The 16746-nt window shown below is 54.0% G+C and overlaps 1 protein-coding gene across 2 annotated transcripts in view; it reads right to left on the reverse strand.

Moving 5' to 3' along the window:
- The window catches only part of LOC129695164 (uncharacterized), a 73432-nt gene that overhangs the window by 34977 nt on the left and 21709 nt on the right, over nucleotides 1-16746 (reverse strand). For both annotated transcript variants that reach the window (XM_055631938.1, XM_055631937.1), the window contains exon 2: nucleotides 460-9129. In XM_055631938.1, the coding sequence (XP_055487913.1) occupies nucleotides 460-9129 (8670 nt within the window). The remainder of the gene's footprint in view (nucleotides 1-459; nucleotides 9130-16746) is intronic.

Genomic DNA, 16746 nt, shown 5'->3' on the forward strand with positions numbered 1-16746 from the left:
CTTGGCTCTGTACTGAAGGCGGTGACTCAAATACTCACACTCACTCGTCCCCGGCCCAATTGACAAATCCGATCCCGACAGTGAAGCCTAGACACAGAAGGTGCGCGGCCGTGCCGGCGGCTTTGCGCAGGATGCGGTACAGCCAGAGCTTGGCGCTCAGCCGCTATGCCATTGCGGCCGCCAGCGCAGGCCTCCTTGCGTCCTTGTGTCACCGCGCCTGGGTGCTGCGGCCTCAGGCCCGGGAGCTACCGGAGATGACGGAAGTCTGCGGGCCAGGTAATTTTGGGTAACGGGCCGCATTCGGCCCGGGGGCCGTAGGTTGCCGACCCCTAGTGTATTGTCCTTTCGCTCACTGGATAGCAGGCAACAAAAGTTTTTCACTGTACCTCGACACACGTGACAATAAACTAAACTAAACTAAAGTGAATTCTCAAACATTTAATGCAAAGGCAACATTACCTGTCTGTTTCTCCTCCGATTCTGTTGCACCGGGCACCTTGAAATCTTCGTGGCTTACACTGCCCCGCGGCAAACGTTCGGATGGAGCGGCATGTTTTGAGACGCTTTCTCGATCCTGTGGCCTTAACGTAGGTGTGCCTGATGGGGCGGACTCGACTGTGGAAACGCCTCGAGCAGCCAGTTCAACGCAGATCTCCCGGGAAGCTTTATCCAAGTGGGTCGGGCCTGCAACGGAATGGATGGGTCCAGAGGCCAAACCCAATCCTGCCGTTGGGGAAAAGCCACTTGGGCTAGCGTGAGCACATTCAAGAGGTCTATCTGGAGTTCTGCAGGATATATTGAGCAAAGCATTAAATGGCAGCCCCTCTCCCAGCGGACGACCAAACTCAGCGGAAAGTTGGGAACGATGTGTTGGGAAAGTGTCCAGTGTTTCTCCCGGAGAGCTTTCTCCGATCGATTCGAGTGATGCGCGGCGAGGAGAGTCATCCTTTCCTTGTCCGTGTCCATGCCCGTCCCCACCTACTGAGCCGACGGATCTTTGCCCTTGCTCCAATATTACATCATTGCCTTTCCGCTCACGTTTCTGTTCCCCCTTTTGTGGAAGACGAGGGTCGGGTTCGACCTGGCTCGCGTCCGATCTCGAGCGCGAGTCCGTTTCTAAATCAGCAAGCCCTCGTGTGCAAGTTGAACCTTCGGCCTCCTGGCGTGGACAGGACTCTGACGTCTCACTCGCTGCGTCCTTCTCTCCCGCTCTTTCGCCCACGTTCCCGGGAACCTCCGCCGCCGACTCTTCCAGCACCACCTCATGTTTTGCCGCGACTTCATCGGCCTTTGAGCCCCGAATGGCGTCTTGTGCTCCTCGACAGACGGGAGAGATAGAGGAAGGCTCGCAAGTCGGCTCTGACCGTATAATAAGGTGGTCACATACCTCAACATCTTCTGACCTGGATCCATCTGATGTTGTGTTATTGGATTCATCGGTGGATAGGTCAAATTCAGCTGCAGGCGCAGACTCTGATCCCTTCGAGGATGTTGGTGCCTCACGGATTTCTTCATTTGGCTGCTCGGACAACACGTGGCGGTTAATATCGCTTGCGTTTCCTGGCCCGCCCTCGGCACCCGGAGTCACCAACGCCACGTCTTGTGGAGTGATACCTGCGTGGTCATCGGGACCGAGGTGATCCATTGACGGGGGCACGTCGGGACCTTGGCCATCGGGACCGAGGTGATCCAGTAACTGGGGCACGTTGCTGTCCAGGTCTTGAGGCCAAGTCTCAGCGGTCTCTGACAGAGGCAGGACCACAGGAACCAGCTCCTCCGCAGAAACTGAGTCTTCCACCTTGGACTGAGAAGGTCTTAGCACTGTCTCACAAACCTCCTGATGATCACCCGGGATTTCCGGTTGTTTACTGATGTCTTCTTGTTCAGAGTACAAATCCTCGTGTTGCCCAACAGTCTGCCCTGGTGATTCTGTGCGGCAGGAGTTGACGGTGTCAAGTTGGCCATCGTTACTGATTTGTGAGATAATCGCCGTGCCCTGTTGCTGACTTTCTGCTGCCATGTTTCTGATGTCCAGGCAGCGGGCATCGTCTCCCAGCTGGGCGCCAGTTACCTCCGTCTCTCGATCGCCACTTGTAGATGGCGCTGGCTCCGTGACGTCTAACCTTAGATCATCGTGTCCTGGCAGATGTCTGAAGGAACTTGGCCCATCCGCACCATCCCTTGTGCCCGCGTCCAAGTGGTCTTCTAGCCTTGTGTCTTGACCTATTGCCGATTCAATGATACTTAGTGCCTCACCTCCTGTGGCTTCTGAGCCCTCGTTGACTGTTAACGGGCCACTTCCTAAGGTGGACCCTACATTCTTGAACACTTCGGAGGTGTTGGTAGAGACGTCTGCTTCATTAAGTGGTACGGCTTGCGCCAGCTCTCCAATTGAAGACGTGTCCGTGAATTTGCCCCCTTCGTCACTTGACATCGCATCCACCGACTCCAAATTGTGAGGAGGAACATCGTCCAAGAGAGCATCTGAAACCTCTGCCTGATCCTTCTTGTCTTCTGGTCCTGGTGAAATTTCAGAGAACCCAGTTTCATCTTCAAGGGGCGGTTCACTAGAATCATTTTGCGATAGGCTACTAGACTTCTTCATCGGAGACGTGCAGCCTTCCGAAACCTCTGATGCTTCCGTGGGTTTTGTCTGCAAGGATTTAGCAGCATTGCAGATCTCTGAACTATCTCCATCTCGGCATAAATCTGCAGGATTGGAATCTAATTTACCAACATTATCTTCTGCTTGAATGTGATCGGCTGCTGCTCGTTTAGCTTCTAATGTGGGCGCAGCAGTCTCCCGGCTGAGATCTCCTCCTGTTTGGGCAACGCCGACCGCTAGCGCACTCTCCTCTTCCACTGGTAGAGGGCCCGCTTCTTCAAGCCCGTCGACATCTCCGGCCGGCAATGTGTCCATCGTATCCACTGGTCCATCCATCGTTGACTTATGGTCATCAACGTCTGGCACAACGACGTCAATAGAGTCAGTGCCCCCCATCCTTGAGTCAGGGACCTCCACCTTCTCAACGCTGCTCCCCGAACAGATGCTTACCACTTTCTCGTCGCCATCTCCAATTGGCGCATCTTGTTTACGTGCAAGTCCATCCGGCGGCGCTCCGGGCAACACAATTCCATTCCCGTTATCGTCCAGTGTTACGTCCGCGATTCCGGATTGGTCGGGATCATTCCTTGGGTTGTTGTCGGAGACCTCCAAGTGACCGACAGAATCCCCTCCCCCCTCGTCCAACGAAGGGCCTGCACCTTCTGGGTCGACACCCGAAACGTCCGACTTCCCGGAACAAACATCTTCCTCTCCCATTCCATTCATGGCCTTTGGTTGAATGGAAGAATCTTCCGGTTCGGCATTGGACGGCAGCACACGGCCAGCCGTGCAAGCGTCCGCCAACTCTACAACGGTGGATCTACGGGTGCTATCATCTGATGCGAAGCCAGATGCTTCTGCTTGACCATTATCATTTTCTACTCTAATGGAACTGTCCAGTTTACAAGCACCATCCCCTGGGTGGGAACTGGTCGTTCCCAACTGACCCACAAAATCCCCATCCTCTGTCCCCCGGATCTTTGTCGAATAAAATTGACTTTGACTTTGGAAAGCTGATGCACTTGAAGCCTCTTCTGTCCCAAGGCGATCGGTACCTGCTGGCTTTGTGGTCCATGAGTCCACACTGTCCGGTTCCGATGTATTTTTGTAAAGCTCCGCTTGATAATCTTTTATCATTTGATTCGCAAATGTGTGGGCAAGATTCTCCAGTGATGGATCTGTGTCTTCCCCTGGGTGGGTCATGTCCGGCAAGCTGTCCAAGAGCTCCATCTGTTCCTTGCTCTCCTCCTGGATCGTATCCAAGTCTTTCGTCGTCTCGCCGCCACCGCCGCCGTTGCCGCCGCCGTTGCCCGGCAGGACGTCGGAGGGCTCCTCCTCATCTCCCACATCTTCCACGGGTTCCAGAGGCGTGGTGGGAGGTCTGATCTGGCCCGCGATCCCTCCCGAGCTGGCCATCGGATGCGCGCCCACTTCGAAAGTGGAGCTCAGGGCCCTCAGTGGGCCGACGGCAGTTGCAGTCTGAACGTTTGCAAACCGAATGGGCTCAAAGTGTCCTTGCGATGAGGAGACAGAATGCAGAAGCAAATCTTGTCTTAATGTAGAGTTTGAGCCAAACTCAGGATCTGGCCTATTATCTTGGTCAATGTCAACTTTTTGCCCAGCATCAGAATGTTTTTGGCTACCAATACTACAAGCTTTGATGTCTGCTCCATCTTTGACCCGCTGGTCCTCAAATTGTTGACCTGGTTCACCCAGCGATGGTTCGGAGTAACTGGACTCCATCTTGATGGACAGGAAGTGGAATGAATCCGATGAGGTCACTTGCTCTTGAGGACTAGCATCTACTGAAGGAGCGGTGCTACCAATAGGGCTATGGGTCTCTAAGGCATCTATAGTTTTGGTGTCTTCAGCCAAGGGTGGAGGTTCAGAAGGTTCTGCTACAATGGTCATGGCATCATCCGCCATCTCCAACCCAGATTCCGTGTCCCCGTTCACTGGGTTGTCCATGGGAACGATGTTCATCACTTCTGTCGGTGCAATGTTGAACATCTCGTCGTGTTGCTCTTCCAAACGATCTCCTCCCGAGTTTTTTGTGTCCGCTCCAGCGGTTTTCCCGGCGCTCGTGAGACCGGAAAGGTTGTTGAGGCCCGACTTGGCTTCGGACTGGCCGGCGGTCGGCAAGGAAGGAGGTCCTCCCTCGATCGGTCCGAGATGGCGCGGGCTCCCGGTTCCATGGGGAGGCAGAGGCACGTCTCGGAAGCCCAAGGCGATGACGGTGCCAGGTCCCACAGCCAGGCTTCTTCCCGGCGACATTTCCAACGGCTCCGCGGCAGGGAGAGGAACGTCACGGTCCTCCGCCACGCTCTCGTCTGAGGAATCCGGCGCGGAACACGGAGACGTCGGCCTTCGATCGTCTCCCTGGGTACCTGCAACTTCCGCTGCGCCAGGAGATGAAGACTCGGGGATATTTAACATGGCCGCATCCAAGTGGAACGGACTGCCGCAGGGAGAGAGTTCAGTCTCTTCAAGCCAAGTAGACTGATTGTCGATCTTCTTACAAACCGACTCTAAATCCTCGCCGACGACATTGATGTTTGAGGAATCTATGGTCTTCCCAATCGAGTACTGGCTTCCTCCGCATGGTTTCTGTATGGTGACCACAGTGTTGCTGTTGTTGTTCTCCGAGTTGGACTCGCTGGAGCTGACGTTAGGGAGGTCCACCTCGTTGGCCAGGTCCACAGGGACGTTCAAGGCCATCTCTACATTGGGTCCCTTGTTCTCGTCGCCCCCGGGCGGCGCCCCAGCGAGGAGATCGCGAGGGTGGTCAAACTTATTCATGCCCTCGGGGAGATCGGAGGCCAGTTCCACGTCAAGCTCATCTTCGTTCACCTTCGTCTTCTCCAAATGCGACGGAAGGCGCTCTGACTTTGACCCCGTGGACGGGTGGTCCCTCGTGTCCAGAGGCATGGTTGGGGTTTCACCACAGCCACCGGATTGAGCTCGGTGCAAGGTAGAGAGAGGTTCCAATTCTGGCGATTGCCTTAGACTTGGCGCCAATTCGCCACTCGTCTCCCCAAGGGCTGAGGAGTCAAAGGACAGATCTTCCTCTGAGGAATCTGGTGCGGAACCAAGAGACGTTGGTCTTCCATTGCCTCCGTGGGTATCTATAGTTTGGGATTGGCCGGGGGATGAGGACTCGGGAGTGTTGAAAATGGCCGGATCCGATCTGATGGAATCCGTACGGCGCGCCTCAATCTGGTCAATCTTCACCGCCACCTCTGGAGGATTCTCCGGGCTAGCGTCGGCGCCCTGGGCCGAGGGTGTTTGGCGAGACTCGTCCGACGGGCTGGGGAGAAGCTGGGAGGGCGGATCCTCCGTCCCGAAACCGCCCGTCTCTGGCGGAGAAACCTGACCTTGCGGCGGTTCGGTCACTTCCGCGAGGGTCAAGGATGGAGAGCCGTCCCCGCCGCTGGTGTCGACGCCCTCGGGCTCTTTTCTGCGTCTCTCCGGCGACCCTTCGGAGTGGGAGTCCCCGTGGCGGTGCGGCGGTAACACGGTCGGCCCCATGCCGACGGTGCAGTACGGCCCGCACGCCTCGGAGCTGGTCTGGGAGCCGGACGAAGACATCTCTTCCTCCTCATCCTCCTCGCTGTCGTCCTCGTCGTCGCCATCGCCCGGACCAGCGCACGTCTCCTCCGCCGCCACGCTCTCCGCCCGGTCGGCCTCCGGCGCCGGCGGCAGCTCGTAGTGGTCGGCCGACATCCTCTCGTCCTCCCCGTCCAGGGAAGCGGAGGCCGACGATTCGGACGCGGTGTCCTGGAAGGCGAAGGACTCATCGACGCCCGCCGTGATGGAGTTCTCGGACAGCGAGTGGAGGAAGGACGCCGAACTGTCCTCGTCCTCTTCTCCTCCAACGCCGTGGCCGTCTCCGGCGGCGCGACCTCCATTGTCGACTCTGTGGGGGGCGGTAATATCGGTGCCAACGCCCTGCTCTGCCGGGGCCACCGAAGTCACCTCGATAGATTCCGCCTCGAAGATGATACTGCCCAGGAAGGACAGCGAGGACAAGGGCACCATCCGCTCGCTGACCGGCTGCGTTTGCCGCGGAGATTGCGGCGTTGCCCCGGTTTCCACCTCGGGACTTCCCCTCCCCCTTCCTCTTCCCGTCTCCGATGCTTCACCCCGTCCCTCTGGAGGGGAACAGACCCCCAAATCCGGAGGCAGGGACCCCTCGAGTTCGTCTTCAACTTCGAGGAAACTGTCGAGCGGCACACCGGCGGTAAACGGCTGATCGAGCGGCCCCGGGATCGGCGGCTTGACGCTGACCTCCGAGCCACGCCCGGAGAGGCCGCTCCTCTCCTCGGTGGCCGAGTCGTTGTAATCTTCGGCCAGCTCCTCGGAGGAAGCCAGGGGGGCGTTGGCGCGCCGGCCGCCGCGATGTCTCCCGTACCCGCGCCTCTCCTCGGCCAGCAGGTAATCGCCCGCCGGGAAAACGGCGTACTCGTCCAGCTCATAGTCCACGCCCACCTCTTCCACCGTCATGCAGCGCAACTCCGAAAACACGTCGCCCTCTTCTGACTTCGGGCAGGATATGCTGACGAGCAGGCCCAGTGGCTGTGTGCTTCCTTCCCCAACTCGATCCTGACCTCGGTTGGGCTCATCCCGCCAGGAAAGGCCATCGGCGTTAATGTCCGCCAATTCCAATTCCAATTCCAATTCCTCCCGGTTGCCTGTATTCCCAAGTGTGGTCACAATATTCCCGCTACTAAATCCACCATCATTAAATTCCCCCATACACATTGGATCTGGCGTATCTTCTTCCTGCGGACGAGACTCTGGTGCACCTTCGAAGTTTCCACGGGAAGAAATGTCTTCCACGCCTGTAACATTCGGTGTTGTCTTTGGTGAGCCCCCTAGTTCGGTGTCGCAGTTTGTCGTGCCCAGGGCCTGAGTGAATCCAGAACCAGTGCTGGAAATGTCCCGGGTTATATTTCCTTGCCCGTCTTCATCCGAGTCATCATCGTCCCCTTCATCTCCACAGTCGGCGTCAATCCCATTTTCACCCTCGCCCGCCTCTTCTTCGCTGGTCTCCAGGTTTTCGTTATCGAACGCCAGCGGAGCGAAGTCATCTTGCGTTTCGGTAAGGCACCGTTCAGTTGACTCCTCCGTAGAGGTCCAAATGTCCTCGTCGGCCACGCTGTAGTGAGGGGCGCTGGGCAGAGGCGGGACCTCCTCGTTCAGCTCCTCGGCGAAGGCCGACAGCGACTCCACGTAGCAGGCGGGCACCTCCATGGCTTCCGCCTCGGCCAGCAGGTTGGGGGAGCAGGACAAGGAGGTGTTGGGGGTCCCCGACGATGTCCAGCTGCTCCCCTCCGCCGTCCTGTACGAGCCGGAGGGGGAGGTGGGCGGGGAGCAGGCGCAGTCCTCGCTGTCTTCGCTCTCCGCGGCCTCCGCGCATTCCTCGTGCAAGCCGGGCTTCAGGAACGCAAAGTACCTGTGGGCCCCGCTGGCCATCTTCACTGGGGTGGATGGAGCGGTGAAGAAAAGGTCCTGATCCGTGGCACACGCCAGGTCCGCTGGGCTGCAGGGCGCCAGCGACTCTTTGGTGGGTTCCAAGTAAGACCAAGCCACGTCAGTGTGGCGAATGGTTGCGTGATCCTGACCTTGGGAAGATTCGTCCTTCCCGCTGTCAGCGCTTGTCACCAGATCGAGCAGGTCTACGAGGGCAGAACGCTCCCTTCCAATGCGTGGCGGGTCCTGAGCTTCGGGCGTTGGCGGGTACTCCACGCCCACACTCGTGTCACAGGGAGGGAGGTCAGCGGGGCCAAGCGTAGCCTCGGCAAGACCAGCTTCGTCCTCGCCCACGCTCAGCGCATCTTGGTCCGTTTCCGCGCGCTCCACGTCCTTCCCGACCAGAGGCAAGGGAACGGGCATGTCGGCCTCCCTGCCCGCTTTGGTGTCCGCCAGTTGCGTATCCCCGTCCGGTTCCTCTCTGGGGGTGGTGCCCGTCTCCGGAAAGCCTTCCGCCTCCGAGACGCCGGCGCCGGCTTCCGAACTTCCCGAGGGAGGGTTTTCACCGGGCGTTGGACCTTCCCGGGGGTGTCTCCTCACGTCCGGACCTTCCACTTTGGAGACCGCCGCGCCGGCATCGGGCGCGACCGGCTGGTGGCCGTCAGCGGTGCTCAGTCCAAAGAGGCCCACCATTTCCCGAGGGACCCCCACCTTGCGCTCGGGGGGACGGAGATCCGACGGGGCGGCCGCCCTGACTTGCGGCGCGGCTTCGGCCGATTCGGGGTAGGAGTGGCCGGCGTCGGCATCGCAGCTGGCTCCTTCGGGCTGGGGCCGGGTTCCCTCATCGGTGGGCCGGCTGATGGGCGCGGCCAAGTCCACACCGGAGCCGGCGGCGGAGACAAGGCCACGCTCCCCTCCCGTCGGCCACTTGGACGCGTCGGCGGCAAGCGGCATCAAGTAGGGAGAGTCCGGCGACGGGGAGTCCAGCGATGGAGTCAGGTCTGTCGGGGTCACCCCGTGGGTCGATCCACAAGACACATCGGGGGAGAGGTCTGCAGAGAGGAGAGATGCACACGCATATGTGAAGGCAGAATTATTATTTTTTGTATTATCAAAAAATGTATTCAGTTATTAAAAATAATATTTACCATAAAATATAACAAAACAGAACCCACCACCATAATACGACAAACCAATATACTAAACAAACTACTATGCAACTATGTTCCAATGGTAGACAAAAATGCTGGAGAAACTCAGCGGGTGCAGCAGCATCTATGGAGCAAAGGAAATAGGCAACGTTTCGGGTCGAGACCCTTCTTCAGACTGATGTAGGGTGGGGGGGAGGGGAGAAGAAAGGAGAAAGGAAGTGGAGGAGCCCGAGGGCTGAGGGAGAGCTGAGAAGGGGAGGAGACAGCAAGGGCTACCGGAAATGTCCTCATTCTTCAGGGAACGGGGGTTCCCCTCCCCTACTATAGATGAGGCTCGCACCAGGGTCTCTTCCATACCCCATAACACTGCTCTCTCTCCCCATCCCCCCACTCGTAACAAGGGCATAGTCCCCCTAGTCCTCACCTTCCACCCCACCAGCCGTCACATACAACAAATAGTCCTCCGTCAGTTTCGCCACCTCCAACGTGACCCCACCACTCGCCACATCTTCCCATCTCCTCCCCTGTCTGCTTTCCGCAAAGACCGCTCCCTCCGTAACTCCCTGGTCCAATGCTTCCCTCCTCTCCCGCAACACCCCCTCCCCGGGCACTTTCCCTTGCAACCGCAAGAGATGCAACACTTGTCCCTTTACCTCCACCCTCGACTCCGTTCAAGGACCCAAGCAGTCATTCCAGGTGCGACAGAGGTTCACCTGCATCTCTTCCAACCTCATCTATTACATCCGCTGCTCTAGATGTCAGCTGCTCTATTTCCTTAAGACTTGTTATGTCTCTCTTGATCACTCTTTCATGCAGTCACTATTCGATCTAACTCTCTTTACTTTCCCACTTTTTAAAAAGTTTAAAATATGAAGTGGTGCAGGAAATGTATTATGTTCTTTTTGGCTTATATCACTGTAATGTTCACTACTTCTAATAAAAATAAAAAATTAAAAAATTAAAATTAAAAAAAAGCCTTGTTATGGACTGAGTTTCTATGCACCTCTTGGACACACCCACCACGATATCTGTGAACCACCTAGAACTTTCACAGCTTTATGCCTAACCGTGAGGGGGCACGGTGGCGCAGCGGTAGAGTTGCCGACTCACAGCGCCGGAGACCCGAGTTCGATCCTGACTACGGGCGCTGTCTGTACGGAGTTTGCACGTTCTCCCCGTGACCTGCGTGGGTTTTCTCTGTACCCTTTCCAGTTTAGATCTTCGGTTTCCTCCCACACTCCAAAGACGTGCAGGTTTGTAGGGTAACTGGCATGGTGTATGTGTAAATTGTCCCTCCAGCTCACACCCGCTAGTCCTGTCAACATCCTCGTAAAAAAGTGAGTCTGTACCCTTTCCAGCCTTGACAATCTGCAGCAGCAAGGTGTTCCAGAGTGCCGGGGCAGCAACAGAAAAGGGCTCTATCCCCTCTGAGCTTCTTAGACCTTGGTACCTTGATCAAGGAGCATGGTGCCTCAGAAGGTGAACACAATATTCTAAATGCGTTTGTCTCACCTACGTCTTATACACACGGCAACACGATACAACTCCAACACGACCTCCCAACTTCTATACTCAATACACTGACTGATGAAGACCAGTTTGCCAAAAGCCTTTTCGACCACCTTATCTACCTGCGACTCCACCTTCAAGGAACCATGCACCTGCACTCCTAGATCCCTCTGCTCTACAACACTCCCCAGAGGCCTGCCATTCACTGTGTATGTACCATCCAATAGGTTCCTAAAAGCCATTGTAATATCTGCCTCCACCACCACCCCTGGCAGCGCGTTCCAGGCACCCACCGCCCTCTGTGTAAAAATAATGTATCTTCTTTCAGCTTTGCCCCTTTGCCCCTTGAAAACAGTTTATTTTCTCCAGCCTGTGAAAACGGCTCAGACTATCTACCTGATCTGTGCTTCTCATAATATTATGTACTTCTATCTGGTCTCTGCTCAACCTCTGGCGTTCCAGACAAAACAATGTAAGTCTTTCACACAGAGAGTGGTGAGCCTGTGGAATTCTCTGCCTCAGAGGGCGGTGGAGGCCGGTTCTCTCGATGCTTTCAAGAGAGAGCTAGATGGGGCTCTTAAAGATAGCGGAGTCAGAGGATATGGGGAGAAGGCAGGAACGGGGTACTGATTGGGGATGATCAGCCATAGAAACGTTGAAACATAGAAAAATAGAAAATAGGTGCAGGAGGAGGCCATTCGGCCCTTCGAGCCAGCACCGCCATTCATTGTGATCATGGCTGCTCGTCCCCTATCAATAACCCGTGCCTGCCCTCTCCCCATATCCCTTGACTCCACTAGCCCCTAGAGCTCTATCTAACTCTCTCTTAAATCCATCCAGTGACTGCCCTCTGCGGCTGGGAATTCAATAAATTCACAACTCAAAGGTTTTTTCTCGCCTCAGTCTTAAATGGCCTCCCCTTTATTCTAAGACTGTGGCCCCTGGTTCTGGACTCGCCCAACATTAGGAACATTTTTCCTGCATCTAGCTTGTCCAATCCTTTTATAATTGTATATGTTTCTATAAGATTCCCCGGCTCATCCTTCTAAACTCCAGTGAATACAAGCCTAGTCTTTTCAATCATTCCTCATATGACAGTCCCGCCATCCCAGGGATCAATCTCGTGAACCTACGCTGCACTGCCTCAATCACAAGGATGTCCTTCCTCAAATTAGGGGACCAAAACTGTACACAATACTCCAGATGTGGCCTCACCAGAGCCCTATACAGAGTCATGAATGGCAGTGATGGCTCGAAGGGCCGAATAGCCTCCCTATTGTCTCTGTCTACCCAACCTCTCCCTGTATCTGATAATCCCTAATCCAGGCAGCATTCTGCTAACCCTTCTCTGCATCCTCTCTAACATTATAAAATCTTCGGTTCAAATCTTTCCCTCTCACCGTTCAATGATTCAATGATCCATAATTGTCACCTGTACCTTAGTTTTTTGCATAGGCTTCAATGACGAATCGACTGTGTATGTCAGTTTAGTTTAGAGATACAGTGTGGAAACAGGCCCTTCGGCCCATCGAGTCTGTGCTGACCAGCGATCACCCTGTACACCAGCATTATCCTACATACAATTTACAATCGCAGTGCATTCAGAAAGTATTCAGACCCCTTCACTTTTTCCACATTTTGTTACGTTACAGCCTTATTCTAAAATGGATTCAATTATTTTCTTTTCTATCATCAATCCTTGATGAAAACCTGCTCCAGAGCGTTCTGGACCTCAGACTAGGGCGGAGGTTCACCTTCCAACAGGACAACAACCATAAGCACACAGCCAAGACAATGCAGGAGTGGCTTCGTGACAAGTCTGTGAATGTCCTTGAGTGGCCCAGCCAGAGCCCGGACTTGAACCCGATCGAACATCTCTAGAGGGACCTGAAAATAGCTGTGCATCGACGCTCCCCATCCAACCTGACAGAGCTTGAGAGGATCAGTAGTGTAGAATGGGAGAAATGACCCAAATACAGGTGTGCCAAGCTTGTAGCGTCATACCCAAGAAGACTTCAGACTGTAATCGCTGCCAAAGGTGCCTCAACAAAGTACTGAGTAAAGGGTCTGAATACTTGTGTAATTGTGGTGTATCAGGTATTTCTCTTTAATTACTTTGCAAACATTTCTAAACACCTGTCTTTGCTTTTTTATTATGGGGTATTGTGTGTAGATTGATGATACAAAAAAATAATGTAATCCATTTTAAAATAAAATATTGTTAAAGGCTTGGACACTAGATGCAGGAAACATGTTCCCGATGTTGGGGGAGACCAGAACCAGGGGCCACACAGTTTAAGAATAAGGGGTAAGCCATTTAGAACGGAGACGAGGAAACACCTTTTCTCACAGAGAGTTGTGAGTGTGTGGAGGCAGGTTCTCTGGATGCTTTCAAGAGAGAGTTAGATAGGGCTCTTAAAAATAGCGGAGTCAGGGGATATGGGGAGAAGGCAGGAACGGGGTAGTGATTGGGGATGATCAGCCATGATCATATTGAATGGTGGTGCTGGCTCGAAGGGCCAAATGGCCTACTCCTGCACCTATTGTCTATTGTCTAATAAGGCTGGAATGTAACAAAATGTGGAAGGAGTGAAGGGGTTTGAATGCTTCCTGCATGCACTGGATACCAAGCCAACTAGCCTACAAATCTGGATGTTTTTGAGGTGCGAGCAGAAACTCGAGCACCCGGGGAAAACCCACGCAGGCCATTTAGAACGGAGACGATGCAAACTCCTCACAGAGAGTTGTGAGTCTGTGGAATTCTCTGACTCAGGATCGGTGGAAGACGGTCTCTGGACGCTTTCAGAGAGAGCTAGCGAGGGCTCTTAAAGCTGCGCCACCAGTGGATATGGGGGGAGAAGGCAGGATACGGGGGAGAGATGTGGATGGTCAGCCATGATGATTGAGTACAGGCTGGCTGAAGGGTCAAATGCACTAGTGGCATCTATTGTCTATTGTTACTGGCTCACATGTCCAAAGATGTGGTTCCATCCTGAAGGGGTTGTGAATGCTGCCTGTATGCAGTTTGCACGTTCCAACCCCCTACAAATCTGGATGTTTTTGAGGTGCGAGCAGAAACTCGAGCACCCGGGGAAAACCCACGCAGGTCACGGGGAGAACATGCAAACTCCGCACAGACAGCACCCGTGTTCAGGATCGAACCAAGATCTCTGACGCAGTGAGGCAGCGACTCTACCGCTGTGCCACCGTGCAACCCGAGACACAATGATACAATGGAGAGTGTACGATGGTAGACCACAATGAGTCAGTACAGGCTCATTGAAGGCAGCACAGTGGATCAGCGGTAGAGTTGCCAAGTGGGACAGGATCCTTTAAGATTGTAAATTGTGTAGTATAGAGATGATCGCTGGTCTGGGACGGACTAGATGGGCCGAAGGGCCTACTCCTGCACCTCCACGCTGTATCTCTAAAAGTCTAAAAAACTTTTCACTGTGCCTTGGTGCATATGATCAGCCATGATCACATTGAATGGCAGTGCTGGCTTGAAGGGCCGAATGGCCTACTCCTGCACCTATTGTCTATTGTCTATAATATAGCGAAGAAAATCCTTTACCGTTCATGACCAATTTCCTTTTTGAATGTTAGAGGTTTGGTTTGGCCACTGAAGGCCATTAAACCTACGCCCTCTGGTTCTAGAATGTGTTCATTAGGTGGAGGCATTTTGCTAAACATCCTCTAGCAAAGCCTATGCTATTAAACCCTCCTCTTAAATCTTTCCCTCTCACTTTTCAACAGTGCAATGACACTTAATTGCCAACAGATGCTTTCAAGAGAGAGCTAGATAGAGCTCTTAAAAAATAGCGGAGTCAGGGGATATGGTGAGAAGGCAGGAACGGGGTACTGATTGTGGATGATCAGCCATGATCACATTGAATGGCGGTGCTGGCTCGAAGGACCAAATGGCCTACTCCTGCACCTATTGTCTATTGTCTATTAGGTTCTCTGCCACCCGATGAATAGTTTTAGGCGGCAGCGTGGACAATGGCAGTGCCATCTGTCCGTGGTCTGTGGTCTGTCTGTGATGTTGGTGCCATCTGTAACTAAACCACCCCCCCCCTCCCCCCGATCTCCGGGCAAGCTAAACCAAGTCAATTCACCACAGCTGCTCCGTCCCCACCCAGCCCGGCTGAACAGAGCAGGCCGCGGACCGCATCAGCCGAGAATGTCAATAGAGACGTTCAGCCCTGGGCTGGTCCCCGGCAGTTCAACCGGCCATCTGTCTGTGGGTGGAGACACCCCTCAAAATAAGGGAAGGTATCCCACGCCAGGGGGCAAAATGAGGGGCCGCATGTTGGGGATAGATTTGTGTCATTTTTAGAAACGTACGTCGACAATTCGAATAGCCTCCGAAAATGTCGGATGAATCTTTCGCACGGCTCACGAATTGTATTCATTTATTAGCTGAATGAAATCTATTTTGAAATAAATTTAAAAAAAAAAATCAGCCTGTCCATCGGGGAATGTTGTCGGCCTGCCCGCTGCAGACTCTGCTGAAGCTCGGTGCAGACAACGACAAGGCCCGGTGGGGGAGGGCCACAGTCTCGGGTCCTTCCACTGCTGGACATGGGGCAGGGTGCAGTGGAGACGCCCCTCAAAACGCAAAATAAGGGAAGGGGAGGGGGAGATGGGTGGGGGAGAAAGATAAAATTGGCCTGATTTGTGTAAACAGTCCAGCCTCAGAGAATGTCAGATGATTTTCGTTTTGCACGGTTCCCATTTTGTATATTACTTGGATAAAGTCTATTTTTGAATTTTTTTTTAAAAGGTCTGTCTGTAGGAGTACGTGCTGAGGGACACAATCGATGCAGGCAACGGCTCGGTCGGGGGAGGATCACGTCTAGGGTCCTTCCGCTGCTGGACATTGGCGGCAGGTTGCGGTTGAGATGCTCCTCAACACAAGGGAAGGGAATCCACGCCAATGGGGCCGCGCAAGTGGCAAGCGATCACATTGAATAGCGGTGCTGGCTCGAAGGGCTGAATGGCCTACTCCTGCACCTATTATCCATTGTCTATTGTTCAATTTGTGTCATTTGTGTAAACAGTATCGAATGTATGGCGGGACTGTCATATGGGGAAAGATTGAAAAGACTAGGCTTGTATTCACTGGAATTTAGAAGGATGAGGGGGTATCTTATAGAACATATACAATTATAAAAGGACTGGCCAAGGAAAAATGTTCCCAATGTTGGGCGAGTCCAGAACCAGGGGCCACAGTCTTAGAATTAAAGGGGAGGTCATTTAAGACTGGGGTGAGAAAAAACCTTTTTCACCCAGAGAGTTGTGAATTTGTGGAATTCCCTGCCACAGAGGGCAGTGGAGGCCAAGTCACTGGATGGATTTAAGAGAGAGTTAGATAGAGCTCGAGGGGCTAGTGGAGTCAAGGGATATGGGGAGAAGGCAGGCACGGGTTATTGATTGGGGATGATCAGCCACGATCACAATGAATGGCGGTGCTGGCTCCAAGGGCCGAATGGCCTACTCCTGTACCCGTTGTCTATTGCCATCTTTCCTACAGCAGGAAATCTGAACACTATACTCCAAATGCGGCCTCACCAACGTCTTGCACAACTTAGTCTGAAGAAGGGTCGCGACTCAAAACGTCACCTATCCATGTTCTCCACAGATGCTGCCTGACCCGCTGAGTTACTCCTGCACTCGGTGAAACGTCACCTACCCATGTTCTCCACATATGCTGCCTGACCCGCTGAGTTTCTCAAGCACTCTGTGAAACGTCACCTATCCATGTTCTCCACAGATGCTGCCTGACCCGCTGAGTTACTCCAGCACTCTGTGAAACGTCACCTATCCATGTTCTCCATCAGATGCTGCCCTGACCCCTGCTGAGTTACTCCACATGGACTACTGTGAAACGTCACCTATCCATGTTCTCCCAAGGCAGATGCTGCCTGACCCGCTGAGTTACTCCAGCACTCTGTGAAACGTCACCTATCCATGTTCTCACACAGATGCTGCCTGACCCGCTGAGTT

The sequence above is a fragment of the Leucoraja erinacea genome, unplaced genomic scaffold (genome assembly GCF_028641065.1).
Source record: "Leucoraja erinacea ecotype New England unplaced genomic scaffold, Leri_hhj_1 Leri_96S, whole genome shotgun sequence".
Classification (NCBI taxonomy): Eukaryota; Metazoa; Chordata; class Chondrichthyes; order Rajiformes; family Rajidae; genus Leucoraja; species Leucoraja erinaceus.